The sequence below is a fragment of the Pristis pectinata genome, chromosome 7, assembly GCF_009764475.1.
Source record: "Pristis pectinata isolate sPriPec2 chromosome 7, sPriPec2.1.pri, whole genome shotgun sequence".
Lineage (NCBI taxonomy): Eukaryota > Metazoa > Chordata > Chondrichthyes > Rhinopristiformes > Pristidae > Pristis > Pristis pectinata.
Genome location: NC_067411.1, coordinates 27525507 through 27538652, shown reverse-complemented (window position 1 = coordinate 27538652; position 13146 = coordinate 27525507). Strand labels below are relative to the sequence as shown.

Genomic DNA, 13146 nt, shown 5'->3' with positions numbered 1-13146 from the left:
AAAGCATAGTGTTCCTCTTATTCAAAGTTAAACATCTCTTGATCTTTATTCAAAATGTTGAACTGTAATTTCACAATCAGCAATATAATGCAGCATAACTTGTCAGGTTAATGACAAAAAACTGGTTAAACATATATTTATACCGAGCCCTTAAACATTCTCAAGGAACAGACTACATAAACAATGTAAGTAAACAAAAGTCTGTTAATTTAGCTTTCGAGCATTTTGTGAGAAATTTGTGAAGCCCTTTCAACTGACAGTTGTAGAATAACAGTGTGCTTCATCTGTGCTAAAAGTTCAATACCAGGAAGAATTAGAGGAGGTTCAGTTTGAGAAAGCATTTAGAAAAGGCAATTATAACAATATTGGACAGATATTACATTCAAGTGGTAGATAATGAATGTTTCATGTGCAAAACCTTACAGAGAGAATTGTTAATAATCTTTCAATCAGGAAGATAGACCACACAAATAATACGCAAATGACATTTTTATTAAATGTTCTGTGATGATGACTGCAGGAAAAATATCCAGAGCCAATTATCCAATTTTATTTGGGTTGTTGTTTAAAAACTAACATGTATTAAGAGGATAAGAAAATGAAACAAACAATGGAACCTGAACTTTTAACTGAAGGAGAAGGAAAAGTAGTGGATATACTGGAAAGGATTCCTGAAGGTGCTAAGCATGTAATTTTTAGATAACAAAATGTTTACACCATTTATAATAATCATAATTATTAATTCCCCTGCTCCTCATGATTTGCTGCTGTTCCTCACCCAAGCCCTGCAGTACTATTCAACATGACTGGTTAGAATTTTGCTAATCTAATTTAAAGCGTTAGAACCCAAACCTCTGGTCAACGAGCATTCTGGTTAATATGTGGGCACCTCTGTACTCATTCATTGTTGGATCACAAGTCAATCCAGCACAGAAAGAGGCCATTCCATCTATCATTTTTGTGCCGGCTCTTTGAAAGAATTATTGAATTAGTCCAATTTTCTTTCTCTATCCCTATAGCCCTACAAATTTTTCAGATACTCCAAATACTTAACAAATTTCCTTTTGAGAATTGCTATTGAATCTTCACCATTTTGGCATTCGAGATTGTAAAACAAGAGATTACACAAACTAGGGCTGTATTCCCTGTAATTGGAAGCTAAAAGGCTGATTTAATAGATGTGTTCAAGATGTTCGGATAGAAATAAACTATTTTTGCTGGGTGGGGAATCTAGAACTAAGGGCACAATCTAAAAAGTGGAGTCTGTCCTTCCAGGAGGAAAGATAAGAAACAACTGACACAAAAAAGACGAAATAAGTTTGGAACTGTCATCTGCAAATGACACTTGATGAAGGATCGGTCATTAATTATGAACTTGAGACAGTTAAATTTTTGATAACCAAATGCTTTGAGGCAATGACAGGGTTTGGAGTTAGATCTGAGATTTTAGCTCATTAAGTGGAGGAATAAGCTGGAGGTACAAAATTGCCCATGTTCTATTATTTGTGCCTCTATTTAAGCCCACATGCAATCTATATCTTGGACTATTCTCAAAATAAGCTGGGTAGAAGAACGAGAATAGCCCAGGACTATCCTATCTCCTATTTTCTGCAAATGCTTCTACAGTGACAATGAGCTAAACTATTCTCTATTTGGGTATTTTTAATTCAAAATTAATGCATTGTGAAAAAAATTGTCTTATGAACTCAATCATTGCATCATTACATCACAGGAGGCCCGTTAGTCTTTCGAGCCTATATCTTTTTTGTCAGATCAATCCAGTTGACTCCATTCCCTGAATTCCCTGTCAACACAAGGTGTCACCCTGTAATTTTATTTCCTTCATCAGGTACCTAACCAATTCTTTATTGAAAGTCATGATTGAATTTCCTTCCACCATTCTCTGAGGCAGTAAGTTCCAAGATATTGCCATTTGCTTCAAGCAAACTCTCTAGTCAGTATGATTTTCTTAGCTGTAGAATTCCCTTTATACCATTTGATTGAAATTGAAAAACATATGGGCATTTCTTCCCCAATTCAATGTGAGACCCAGAAGTTAGTTTTGAAATAAATGTAAAGCAAAATAATGTAAATGATGGAAATATAAAAGAAAATCTGGAAACAATAAGTGATACATCCTCTGTGATGAAGAGAAATCATTTTCTATTTCAGATGTTAATCCTTAGTCTACACCTGAAACATTGGGATAGAGTTTGCTGAGAAAATAGCAGCACACCGTTATTAATGTTCAGACCAGGAAGAAACTTGTAGAGTAGGGAGTCACACAGCACAGAAACAAGCCTTTTGGCCCATGGTTTCTGAGCTGGTTATCAAATATCTGTCTATGTTAATCCCTTTCTCCAGCACTCAGCACATTGTCTTTTATGCCTTGTGTTGGAAAAGTGTTCATCCAAGTAAATGGTGTGAGAGTCTCTGCCTCCACCACCCCCTCAGGCCATGTGTTTCTGATTTCAGCTAACATCTTGAAAACAAATTTTTCCTCAAATCCCATCTAGATCTCATACCCCTGACATTAAACCTGTGCTCTCTTATTTTAAATACCACAACTATAGAGAAAGGTTTCTTGCTATCTTTCCTATCTGTGGCCCTCAGAATTTTGTGTACCTCAGTGTTGTCATCAAGGATGAACTTCCATGTAGATAAGACGTAGATGGCTGGTAAGAACAGTTTAGACACCAAAATGCACTGTGTGTGTCACAGGTTGCCAGCATCTGCAGGACTAAACATGATCAGTGCCTTCAGGAGCAGAAAGAAGAAACTGGGGAAAACAATTTGATTTAGTTATTTTTGCTCAATTTTTGTCCAGCTGGCTCCAATGCTGAGTCAGCATACAGCTTGGCCCCTGGTGGGTGGGGGTTGTAAAGGGGAAGGGGCATGGGGGGCAGTGGCTCACAAAGGGAGCTGAATTTTGCAATGCCGTTACATTGAACCATTGAATCCTTTCTATTGAAGGTTCCAGCAGCAATAAGGCAGCAGGCATGCCGTCAGTGCCTCCTGGACCTCCTGTTTACCTTGACCTGGTGTACATTCCAAATCACTGCAGTGCCAAGACTGTGGATGCTGAATTTTTCAAACGAGTGAGATCTTCCTACTATGTAGTGAGTGGAAATGACCAGGCAGCTGATGAACCGAGCAGGGCTGTACTGGATGCTCTCCTGGAGGGCAAGTCTCAGTGGGGCAGTAACATGCAGGTAAGGTTACCAAATCCTTCTCTCAAAATATGTAGTAGAATTTTTGCTGTTTTCACCATCTCTGAAAGTTGCAATAGTATTTTAGTTTTTACTTGCACTAGTTACAGTGCTGTTTCCCACTGAAGTTACAACAACATGGTTAAACGTAGTGCCTATCGCAAAGCAGAATGTCCCAGAGCATCCCACAGAAGTGTAAACCAGATAAGTGCAGGAGAACCTGTGAATCAGTGAGCAGCCTGTCCACTTGAAATGGACATTTTGCTACTTTAACATACAGCTTCTGGTGCTATACTATTTTGTTGGATGAGCTGTATCAGTTGTGGAGTTGCCTAATGTGCAAGGTGGAACATTGAACAGAGGAAACTGCCTGGAATTGATTGGAAGTACTGGAACTAGTCTTTCTGATTATGAGTAGATTATGATTATGATTCAGAAATAGAGTATGCTGAAAGATGTGAATAGCCTAAGTTGCAGTTCTAAAAGGGACACTGGTAGACCTCTTAAAAAATGGGCCACACACCTTTCAAAAGTTATGTGGTATGGGTCATTGACTGCAATACATAGTCAATAAATCAGAGTGTTGGGTGTAAGAGGAAGGTCTTGTGATGTGCCACAACAAATCAGTTGCCCTCATGGTAGCCTTTACTGCTTACAGCACATTCCAAGATTACACATCTCATGGGAACAGGAAACTAAATAAAAACATTTGTTTTCATTGTTTCTTGTGATGGGACAATGGTGGCAGGTTGACTTGTCTCCTTGACCTGCTGTATTCTTGTACTGAGGGTGTGCCCAAGGGGGGTAATGGGATTGAGGGTTGTTGGGACCCATTGGGTCTTTTACCAGTTGATTGGTGCAGATTTGTCCTTACACCAGGGGAGTGACCTAACAACCTACCAACATCGGGAAACATATAAACTGCCATCAGAGGCAACTGCGGACAGGAGGCTGATGCCCTGCCATTGTTCTCGGGGGAGGCTGGTGGGTTGGTTGAGGCGGGGGTTATTGGGTGTTCCCTGCTAGGCCATAGCCCACAATCCATAGATAGTATTTCTGCTGGGATGGAGAGGAGCCAAATTCAGGCAGCATCGAGTGAGTAAGTGAAACATTTTCAGAGGCTCCTCAGGGCTGGACAGTGGAAGAGAGCACAGGAGATGAGATGGAGAGAGGGCATGCAGTAGGGTGGGAGGAATAAGGCGGAGATTGTATAGGAAGGAGTGGTGGAAGGAGAGGGAGGAAGGGAATAAGGTAGGGGACTATGGAGAAGGGAAGAGAGAAAGAGCTGAGTGGCAAAGAGTGAACATGAAGGAAATGGGGGTGGGAGAATGAGAGAGGAGGTAAGGGGTGGTAGTTACTGGAAGAGAGGGGATTCAAGATGGGGTAGATGAAGGAAAAGAGGGGATTTGAGAGAAGGTGGGTGAAGGAGTTGGGCTAAGGATATGATAGTGGGCAGGAACATGTGTCTGATCTTGTGTTGGGCAGCCCCTCATGCAGATCCGTGTGTTTGTTAACGTCCGTGCAGCGGAGCCTGGCCTCAAGTGTCTTGGACCTCCTTACCATTTGACCAAGAAAACTTTGCTCTGTCAAACCTGCATGGTAGATGGTGTGTAACAGCCACCTCCTATAATGAAAGTCACACATGAGCATCTTCCACTCCTCATCCCATGAACTGAAGTGAAAGCAAGTCACCTTCAACCCCAAGGAACTACCTTCCCTTAATCAGGAAGACTAGCTCTGGTACTTCCAATCAATTCCAGGTAGTTTCCTCTGTTCAATGTTCTACCTTGTACATTGGGCAACTCCACAACTGGTACAAGGCAGGAACTGTTGCAAATTATTAGTTTTTTTATATGTGGGTAGTTACAACATTTTATTTGAGAATAGCCCCTGGGTACTGCCTTGGGATGTTTTCTGCAAAAAAAAAGCACCATAAAACCACAAGTCAGATGGTGCTTTTATTAGCTTATATTAAGAGGCATTTCAACTGTCTTCTTTAAGACATGATCTCTGGCCCAAACAGGAACTGGTTGATCTCTCCTTTTGTAAAGGATCAGCACTCACTTGCATGAACGGGGAACTTCTTTGTCTCACCTGAAAGGACTGTTTGGGTCCCTGGATGGAGGTGGTGTAGGGGCAGGTGTTGCACCTATGACGGGGGCAGTGGAAAGTTGCCGGGGTGGGAGTGGGATGGGAGACAGAGATTTACCTGCACCTCCCTTAATATCATCTACTGCATTCGGTGCTCCAAGTGTGGCCTCCTCCACATTGGTGAGACCAAACACAGACTAGGTGACCATTTGGCAGAACACCTGCGCTCTGTCCGTAACTGCGATCTCCATCTCCCCATTGCTGGTCACTTCAACTCCCCCTCCCACACTACCACTGATATGTCAGTCCTCGGCCTCCTCCACCGCCAGGAGAATTGCAAGCGCAAACTGGAGGAACAGCACCTCATTTCCCATCTTGGAACCTTGCAGCCTAACGGCATGAACATTGAATTCTCCCACTATAAGTAATCCCCACATCTGCCCCCAATCATGTCTGTTCTTCCCTTTCCTACCCTATCTCTCTTTTTTCTATCTCCCTTTTTCCTCCTCCCCTTTGACCATCCCCCTGTAGATCTGCTCTCCCCTCCTCCCCTGCACCTGCCTATCATTATCTCTTACCTGCATCTACCTATCACCACCCTGTGCCCACCCCGCCTCTCCTCCTTTGTCCACTTATCACTGCTCTGCTTTTCCCTGCTATATACTGGGCTTCCCCTTTTCCTGAAGAAGGATCCTGACCTGAACGTTGACTGCCTGCTTTTCTCCACGAATGTCGCCTGGCCTGCTGAGTTCCTCCAGCTTCATTGTGTTTTTCATCTCATACAGAATAATGTACAGCTGGATGGAAAAGGTTCACCGTTGTTTTGTGCTGGATTACAGGTTACCCTGATTCCAACCCATGACTCAGAAGTCATGCGGGAATGGTACCAGCAAACTCACGAGAAGCAACAGGACCTCAACATCATGGTATTGGCAAGCAGCAGCACTGTGGTCATGCAAGATGAATCGTTCCCTGCATGCAAGATTGAACTGTAACTGGGAGTCCCACAGAACCAGAACATTCAGCCAGTTGTTTAAGGGGAAGCACTCAAATGGAAATTTAAAACAAAAGAGGAAAGCAGATGTAACTAAATGTCTGCTGAATACTGTACGATAGATTTGTTATACAGGTCACTAGGGTGTAACACTTTCCAGACTATTTAGTTCCTATGCTGAGGCAAAATTTTCTTATTCTTACAAAAAAAAATTGCAGGGTTTAAAATACTTGGATCTGTCACACTCTGAATCCGTTGCAATTGTGGTGTGGTTGATATTGGTTCAGACTTATTTTGTTCAGGAAAAAATTGAAAGTGGGCAAACTTTTCCATGGCAAAAAATAATCACCATCTCTAACAGCAGTAGTTTTAAAGTGTGAGATTTAGCTTTTTGATGACCATAATGCTGAGGCCAGGCAGTATAATACTCTGAACTCCACATGGAAACACTGTCTTTCACATACGTATACTGGACTCACAAGTATTTTGAACCCTATTCACGTAACCAGCCAATCCCCTCCCATAAAAAATGCAGAAATATTTAACTAAGGCATGTTCCCTGTGTACCAGCTTCTTGATAAATTTAATTCTGCATATGAACATGGCATATTGCCATTAAGCCTTGATAAAACTGCATGCTTTAAAACAATGACAGCTAATATACTTAAGCAGAGACCAAAGGAGTTGGGAGTACACATACTAGTCATTTTGCCTTAGACAGTGACTTGAATGTAATGTGATCTAGGTTGCACTTTTTTTAAATGGGAAGTGTATGAGGCAAACAACAGACAGTGAAGGCCAGCGTAGGACGGTAGTTTGAGAAGTGCTGTGATTTGTGTGCGTGTGAATGTGTCCGTACTTGTAAGCGACAACATGGATTTCCTTGAGACCAGTCATAGAAGATGTTCAAATATGATGTACACTTTTTTGATTTCAAAGGTTATTGTTTATAACAAGCAAAGGAACAGGTGGAATTGGATATGGAAAGAAAAAAAGATCACTACAAATGTGCAGAAAGTTTTATTTGTTTGTTTTGGTTATGTGACATATTATTAGTAAGTAGCCTCCATTCTGTTTAAATTATTTAATTTCTATTTTACATCCAAAAATAGCCAAGTAAAGGTTCACTGGTTGGGTGCATTATGTTGACTTAGAAAGGGTGTTGTTTTTTGTAACTGGCTGAACTATTGATCATTTATAGTTCTGAACATTATCTTTCTCGAGCCTTATTTGTAACCTGTATAGCTTTCCTTTAACAGTACTACATCCAAGTTTGTATAGGTCTGGTATTGTGCAGTCACTGGTGTAATTCTGTTAATAATGTACAGCTCAAATTTGAATTAATTCTGTTTTAATTCACATTTGATAAAGATCCAACAGTGGAAAGACAATTTATGTATCTTTTACAATGTGTTGTACCAGCAAAGCATTTATAAATTATAACACTTTAGTTATTTTATTTTGAAGCCCATATCCAGAATATAAGTTTTATCTACTGATATAGGTGCACCAGACCTGTGGTGAACAGAATTGGAATAATTGGGTTGAGGATATAGCTGTTGGAAATATCGGAAGAGTTGTAGCTTTAACATAAATTGAAATGTGTGTGTGTGTTTGTGTTAATTTAATGATAAGGATTAACTAGCTAAAGACTAAAGTGCTAGACAATTGACTGCTATTTCAAATCAAAGTTATTTCAAATGTTTTTAGTAGTTTATCAGCAATTTTTTCAGGCGAATGATTGGAGTCCACATAAGCCATTTAGGGAACTAAGATGAATGCAAATATCTTCTCTGTAAAGTCATGATTTACTTCCTTCTCGTGAACCTTTCATAGAAAACCCAGTAAGCGACCTCATGTATATTTTTGAATGCTATATTTTTGTTTTAAGAATGTATTTGGTGTATATTTTAGGAAATATATTTTGTTTATTGAATTTGGGGAAATTAGTTTTATGAAAAATTGAAGTCAACAAGTGACTAACATTCAAACGAAATACATTAATTCCATTTTAATCTGATATGTGGTAGCGCAGTGTAACAGCCCAAGTTACAAAGTGTGAATGTGTGGCGTTAATGATAATCTGAAACCCATTATTTTCTGATTGTCTTGATTAATTCTTGTATGCTTACTTTTTCAAGGCTTGGAGTTTTCCAGTTAAAACCCCTTTTGACTGGGAGTAGAATACCATGTAAATCTTGGTGATGAGTATGTATTTTTCTTTTATACCAAATATGACAGCGGTTTCTGTGCTGTACAAATGCATAGTTCCACCTCTAGCTGAACCTGCAGCATCAGAAATTGTATTGAATTGAAACTGGTATCATGCATCATTCATATTTATTGATGCTTTGTTGAGATTTTTGATTGGATTCAAACATTATGGCCTTCAGCAATGGTAGAAGGCACTCATACTATGGTGCAGTGCACCAGCAGCCAGAATTCCTGTAGAGCTTGCCATTTACAGAAGTGGATCCTTACTCTTTTTACATTATGGGATTATTGCGATGACATGTAACAATTGATCAATGCATGAGGTTAGTGAAAAGTCATTGACTTTTGGGTGATGCATTACATCTAATTTATCTTTGTTCTCTATTGTGGTCAAAAAAATATCCACTGTTGGATCTAGTTAACGAGCCTTAGTCGAGAATTAGATGCCATTTGACCCCACTGATTGTAACTTTGCCAGATATACAACTTAACCAGCTGCTTTCCCACAGATATGACCTCATTTTTGTATAGTATGTTTTTTTTAAAGAAAGCTGATTATTTTATTTTTAAATACTTTGTGAACAGAAGTGTGATGCAAATTAGTTTTAACAGAAAATGAAAGCATGGTTATGTTTGCACTGTTTTTGTACACAGCTTTCCTAATGTGGACAGGCTTCATCAGAATCAAATTTCGTTGCGTTGCTTCAGACAACTGAACTTTTGCAATATTACATATGTATTATAAAGTTTAGTAGTTGTAGTATTTTATTTGCAGATATTGCTCCAGATAGGTTATTTGAGAAGCATTACTGAACACATGGTTTTAAATTATTTGTTTTTGCTATTTAAAACACCCTTTTCATTTTAGCTTATAATTAATACCAACAGTAATTTTAAATAGACTAAAGACATTTGTTTTGTAACTGTATAGTTTAATGATAACTAAATTCAAAACTGTACTTTTAAAGGATAGCCTCACCCTAATTATAATAGAAATTTAAAATGTCATGTACTTTATAATTGGCTTCTTTGCACTGCTTGAAGCTGCTGGTGCTAGAAACTGAGTGATGTTGCTGGGTCATGTTTCTCTAGTTCACTGCACTACAGGGTAAGAGGATTCAGCTTCTAGACAACCAATGCTGTTAGGACATGGAGAACAAGAGAAGCCTTTGATATTTGTGCTGAACAAAACTTTAAAAAATAATCAATGAATGATGCACCGGGCCACTCTTGCATGTCTCCTATCAACTAGGTCAGGAATAATTTAATATAGGTTAGGAGCAGATAGTAGGTGGAGAGCTGGAAGGGCTGAGGAGCAATGGTGGCGATAAGAGAGGGATAGTATGGAGGGAATGTTCAGCATCTTATAGCGCTATAAAGGCCCCTTTTATCTGCTTTCTACCCTTGTGCTCATTACGCAGACACAGTAACAATTATTCACAAATTTTAAAATAACTGCTGAATTCTAAAGCTTTAAGAAAATTGTCAAAATGGTTCTTAACACAGGAGAACATCCTTAGCACCACTGTGAAGACAGACTAATCTGAAAAGTGTCAACACTGATTTTGAATCCTCTGGTTTCTTGACACTAGTAACTTAGTAGTGTTCAAACAAGTTGGAATAAGAATATTTTTCAAGATTTAATTCCATTATAACCTATAGCTTTCTGACTACAAAATTACTAATTGTAACATCAAAAAAGCAATTTATTTTTTTAAGATCCTTTTCTAAAAGAATAGCTTTTTCAAAGCTGCACAGCCACAATGGGCTGACTGGCCTAAAGTGCTGTATGATCCTAGTCCAGAATCAATGGTTGCAATTAGAGAAACTGTTCTCATTTACATTTATGTGAAAGAATTTGTTATGACTGTTTCAGATAAATTGCCTTTCCCGCTACTTCTATGAATCCATAATTAAACCGTGAGCAGTTAGTTGTGCTATCATAGGGTGCGTACTGTGAGAATGTGCATGTGGCATGCTGTTTTATTGGTGTCCCTGTAGAAAATGTTTGTGGAGACTTGCTTCAAGTTCCTTTGAATAGTACTGGTTGAAGAGGCATGTTATTTGCCCAGATCCAATTGCATATTATGCACAAGCTGGTGTGTAGCTTTTCCTAATGGTACACATTTTCTGACGAGTGGTGCAGTTCTCCAAATGCATTGTTGTACCTTTCCCCAGATCTTGTCCCTGCTGCCCTCGTTTTCTCATTTAATTTCACCTGACATAATGTGATATGTTTTCCAGCCTCATCTGAAAAAAAGATATCAAAACCTGTTCTTGGTAGAAATGTCAACTGCTGTAACTAGAGTGGGGTAGCTGATACAGAAGAGTGGTAAACACTAAATGATCAGAGGATGCTTTTCATAGAAAAAAATACACAAGTTGCATTTGATGACTGCACCCCTGTTAGTTTCCTGTTTCATGTTTACATTTCCTGAAGACAAAAAAGGGTCATTTTACTGAGTTGGAAAATCAATTGTGTAATTGTGAGATTGCATCTTAGTAATAGTAAATATCAACAGTGAAGGAATTTGATAAGAAGTAAAACTGTGCTGTGGCAAGCACTGAATCTCCATGGTAGATTTTATGGAACATGTTAAGCTGAATCTGAATTTGGCAATGTAATGTACATTTTCTTTTTCTGTGTGCTATTTTTAAAAGCCTTCAAACTCACAATATCAGTAAGGTGAAAATGATTGCTTACTTCTGATGGTTTTCAGGAGCCTTGAGGATCAGAGAACAAGGCATGTGAATTGCGATTACTAAGTGGGTTTGAACATGTTACATTCCAACAACCAACCTTTTTTTGAAATAGACAATCCACTGATATTGCCATGGTTAATTTTCTTCCAGATTTATATACCGTATTCTAAACTAACGTACTGGATTCCGGTGAAACAATTGTTCATAATCCACTTGCTGATTTAAAGGTTGCAATGCAATTCATTCCCACCTTACCACATATATATGCCCATTATGATACTCTGTGGATGAAAAGGGTTTGTGTTGTGAAGTTCGTTTTAATAAGAAGAAAAATATGAGTGCATTAATAAAATTGGCATAGCAACTGTGGTGAGGGAATTTGCTCACTTTTAGATTTTAGAATGAATGGGTGTTTGGGATTTTGAGTGTTTTTTTAAAACAAAACTCATTGTAAATGTTTGACACATTAAATTATATGTGTGATGACACACTGCATAGCTGTGACCTGATGATACTTCAGCTGATTTACAAAGTGATGCTGTTTATGGGATGTTTGTGACATTACAACGTAATAGTGACCAAAAACTGTTAATGCCTAACGCCCGGGTAAGTGACTGCAACCAACATTGTGACTGTCCAAAACTACTCTCATCCTTAATTCACGACGATTCTGCTGATGACTAAAAAAAGATGGACTGCGAACATAAAGAATCTGCTTTAACACTTGCATGCAGTTTTATCTTCCAGAAATGCAAAGCACCAGTCTTACAGCTGGCTGAGCAGCAACTCAATCCTCCCATTATCTGAATAATGTTTTATGTGTCAAACTGCAGCTGTGTATGGTATTTATGTCTTATAATCCTGCAAAATTCTATCCAGTCATATCTAATGTAGAACTTAGTTTTCAGTGAAAGTATTATGTAGTGCTTTTCAGATATTGTGTGCAATATCCCCTGCCACTGGAGTATTTGATGTAAAGGGAACAATTAAATTAAAATCCACAATAAAATGAAATATGACAGTTGAGTTGTGATTATTTCACCCCCCCCCATCAATAAATGGTGAGAAATTGCATTTCCTAATGGCTGTTACAATTATTATATATTTCTGCAAGGTCATGCACATTGTTGGGCCCTGTATGCAGTTTTTGACATTAAAACTATCAACTACAGCAGAGATGAGAAGCAACAGCTACAAGCAGAGGCTGGTGATACTGGGACTATTTCCACAGGAGCAGGGACGGTTAAGAAATGTATTTTCCTAGAGCAAATAGGGAAAGTTATCTTCCTCTGTTTGAAGAATCAGTGACAAGGACATTAACTTAAAGCTGTCAGAATGGAAAGAGGGATTTCTGTAAGTAGAAGCTAAATGCTTAGCTCAGAGGAAAATTAATGAAGAGACCTTAGCTTCATTTGGAAGGATAGTGCATAAATATTGAAGCAGAGACGCTTTCAGTAGTATAAAGGTGGGATTAGCATTTGGAATGTTGGACCAAAGAACCATCATTAATTCAATGAGTTGAATAACTCCCTATGTTCAATGGAATGTAATCAGACCATATGAAACCAAACATGCTACTGTAATTTATTCCTTTAATATCCTTTGGAAGTAATTAAATCATTAAAATGAACTATATTATAATCTATAATGCATAGCTGTCAAGGACAGGGTGTGGCTTTTAAAGATGCAACCATGACATGAAGACGAAACAAAATATGCTAATCTTTTACAACTCACTCATGAGAATATAATTCCAATAGTCTATGGTGATCTGAGATACTTTGTTAAGGGGGTAATGATAAGTGAGTGCACCAGTTCCCAATTAATATGCTAACTTGGTTCATTTGATAGTACTCTTGCTTCTTAGTCAGAAAGGTGTGGCACCAAACTACTCTACAGGATTTGAGGACATAATCTTACATTGACACAGTCCAG

General features: G+C 38.6%; 1 protein-coding gene across 1 annotated transcript in view; it reads left to right on the top strand.

Annotated features, from left to right (window-relative positions):
* Positions 1–12219, top strand: part of map1b (microtubule-associated protein 1B) — a 78678-nt gene extending 66459 nt beyond the window's left edge. The window contains exons 6-7 of the mRNA XM_052019479.1: positions 2974–3212; positions 6140–12219. Of these exons, the coding sequence (XP_051875439.1) occupies positions 2974–3212; positions 6140–6295 (395 nt within the window). The 3' untranslated portion in view covers positions 6296–12219. The remainder of the gene's footprint in view (positions 1–2973; positions 3213–6139) is intronic.
* Positions 12220–13146: the final 927 nt, after the last annotated feature.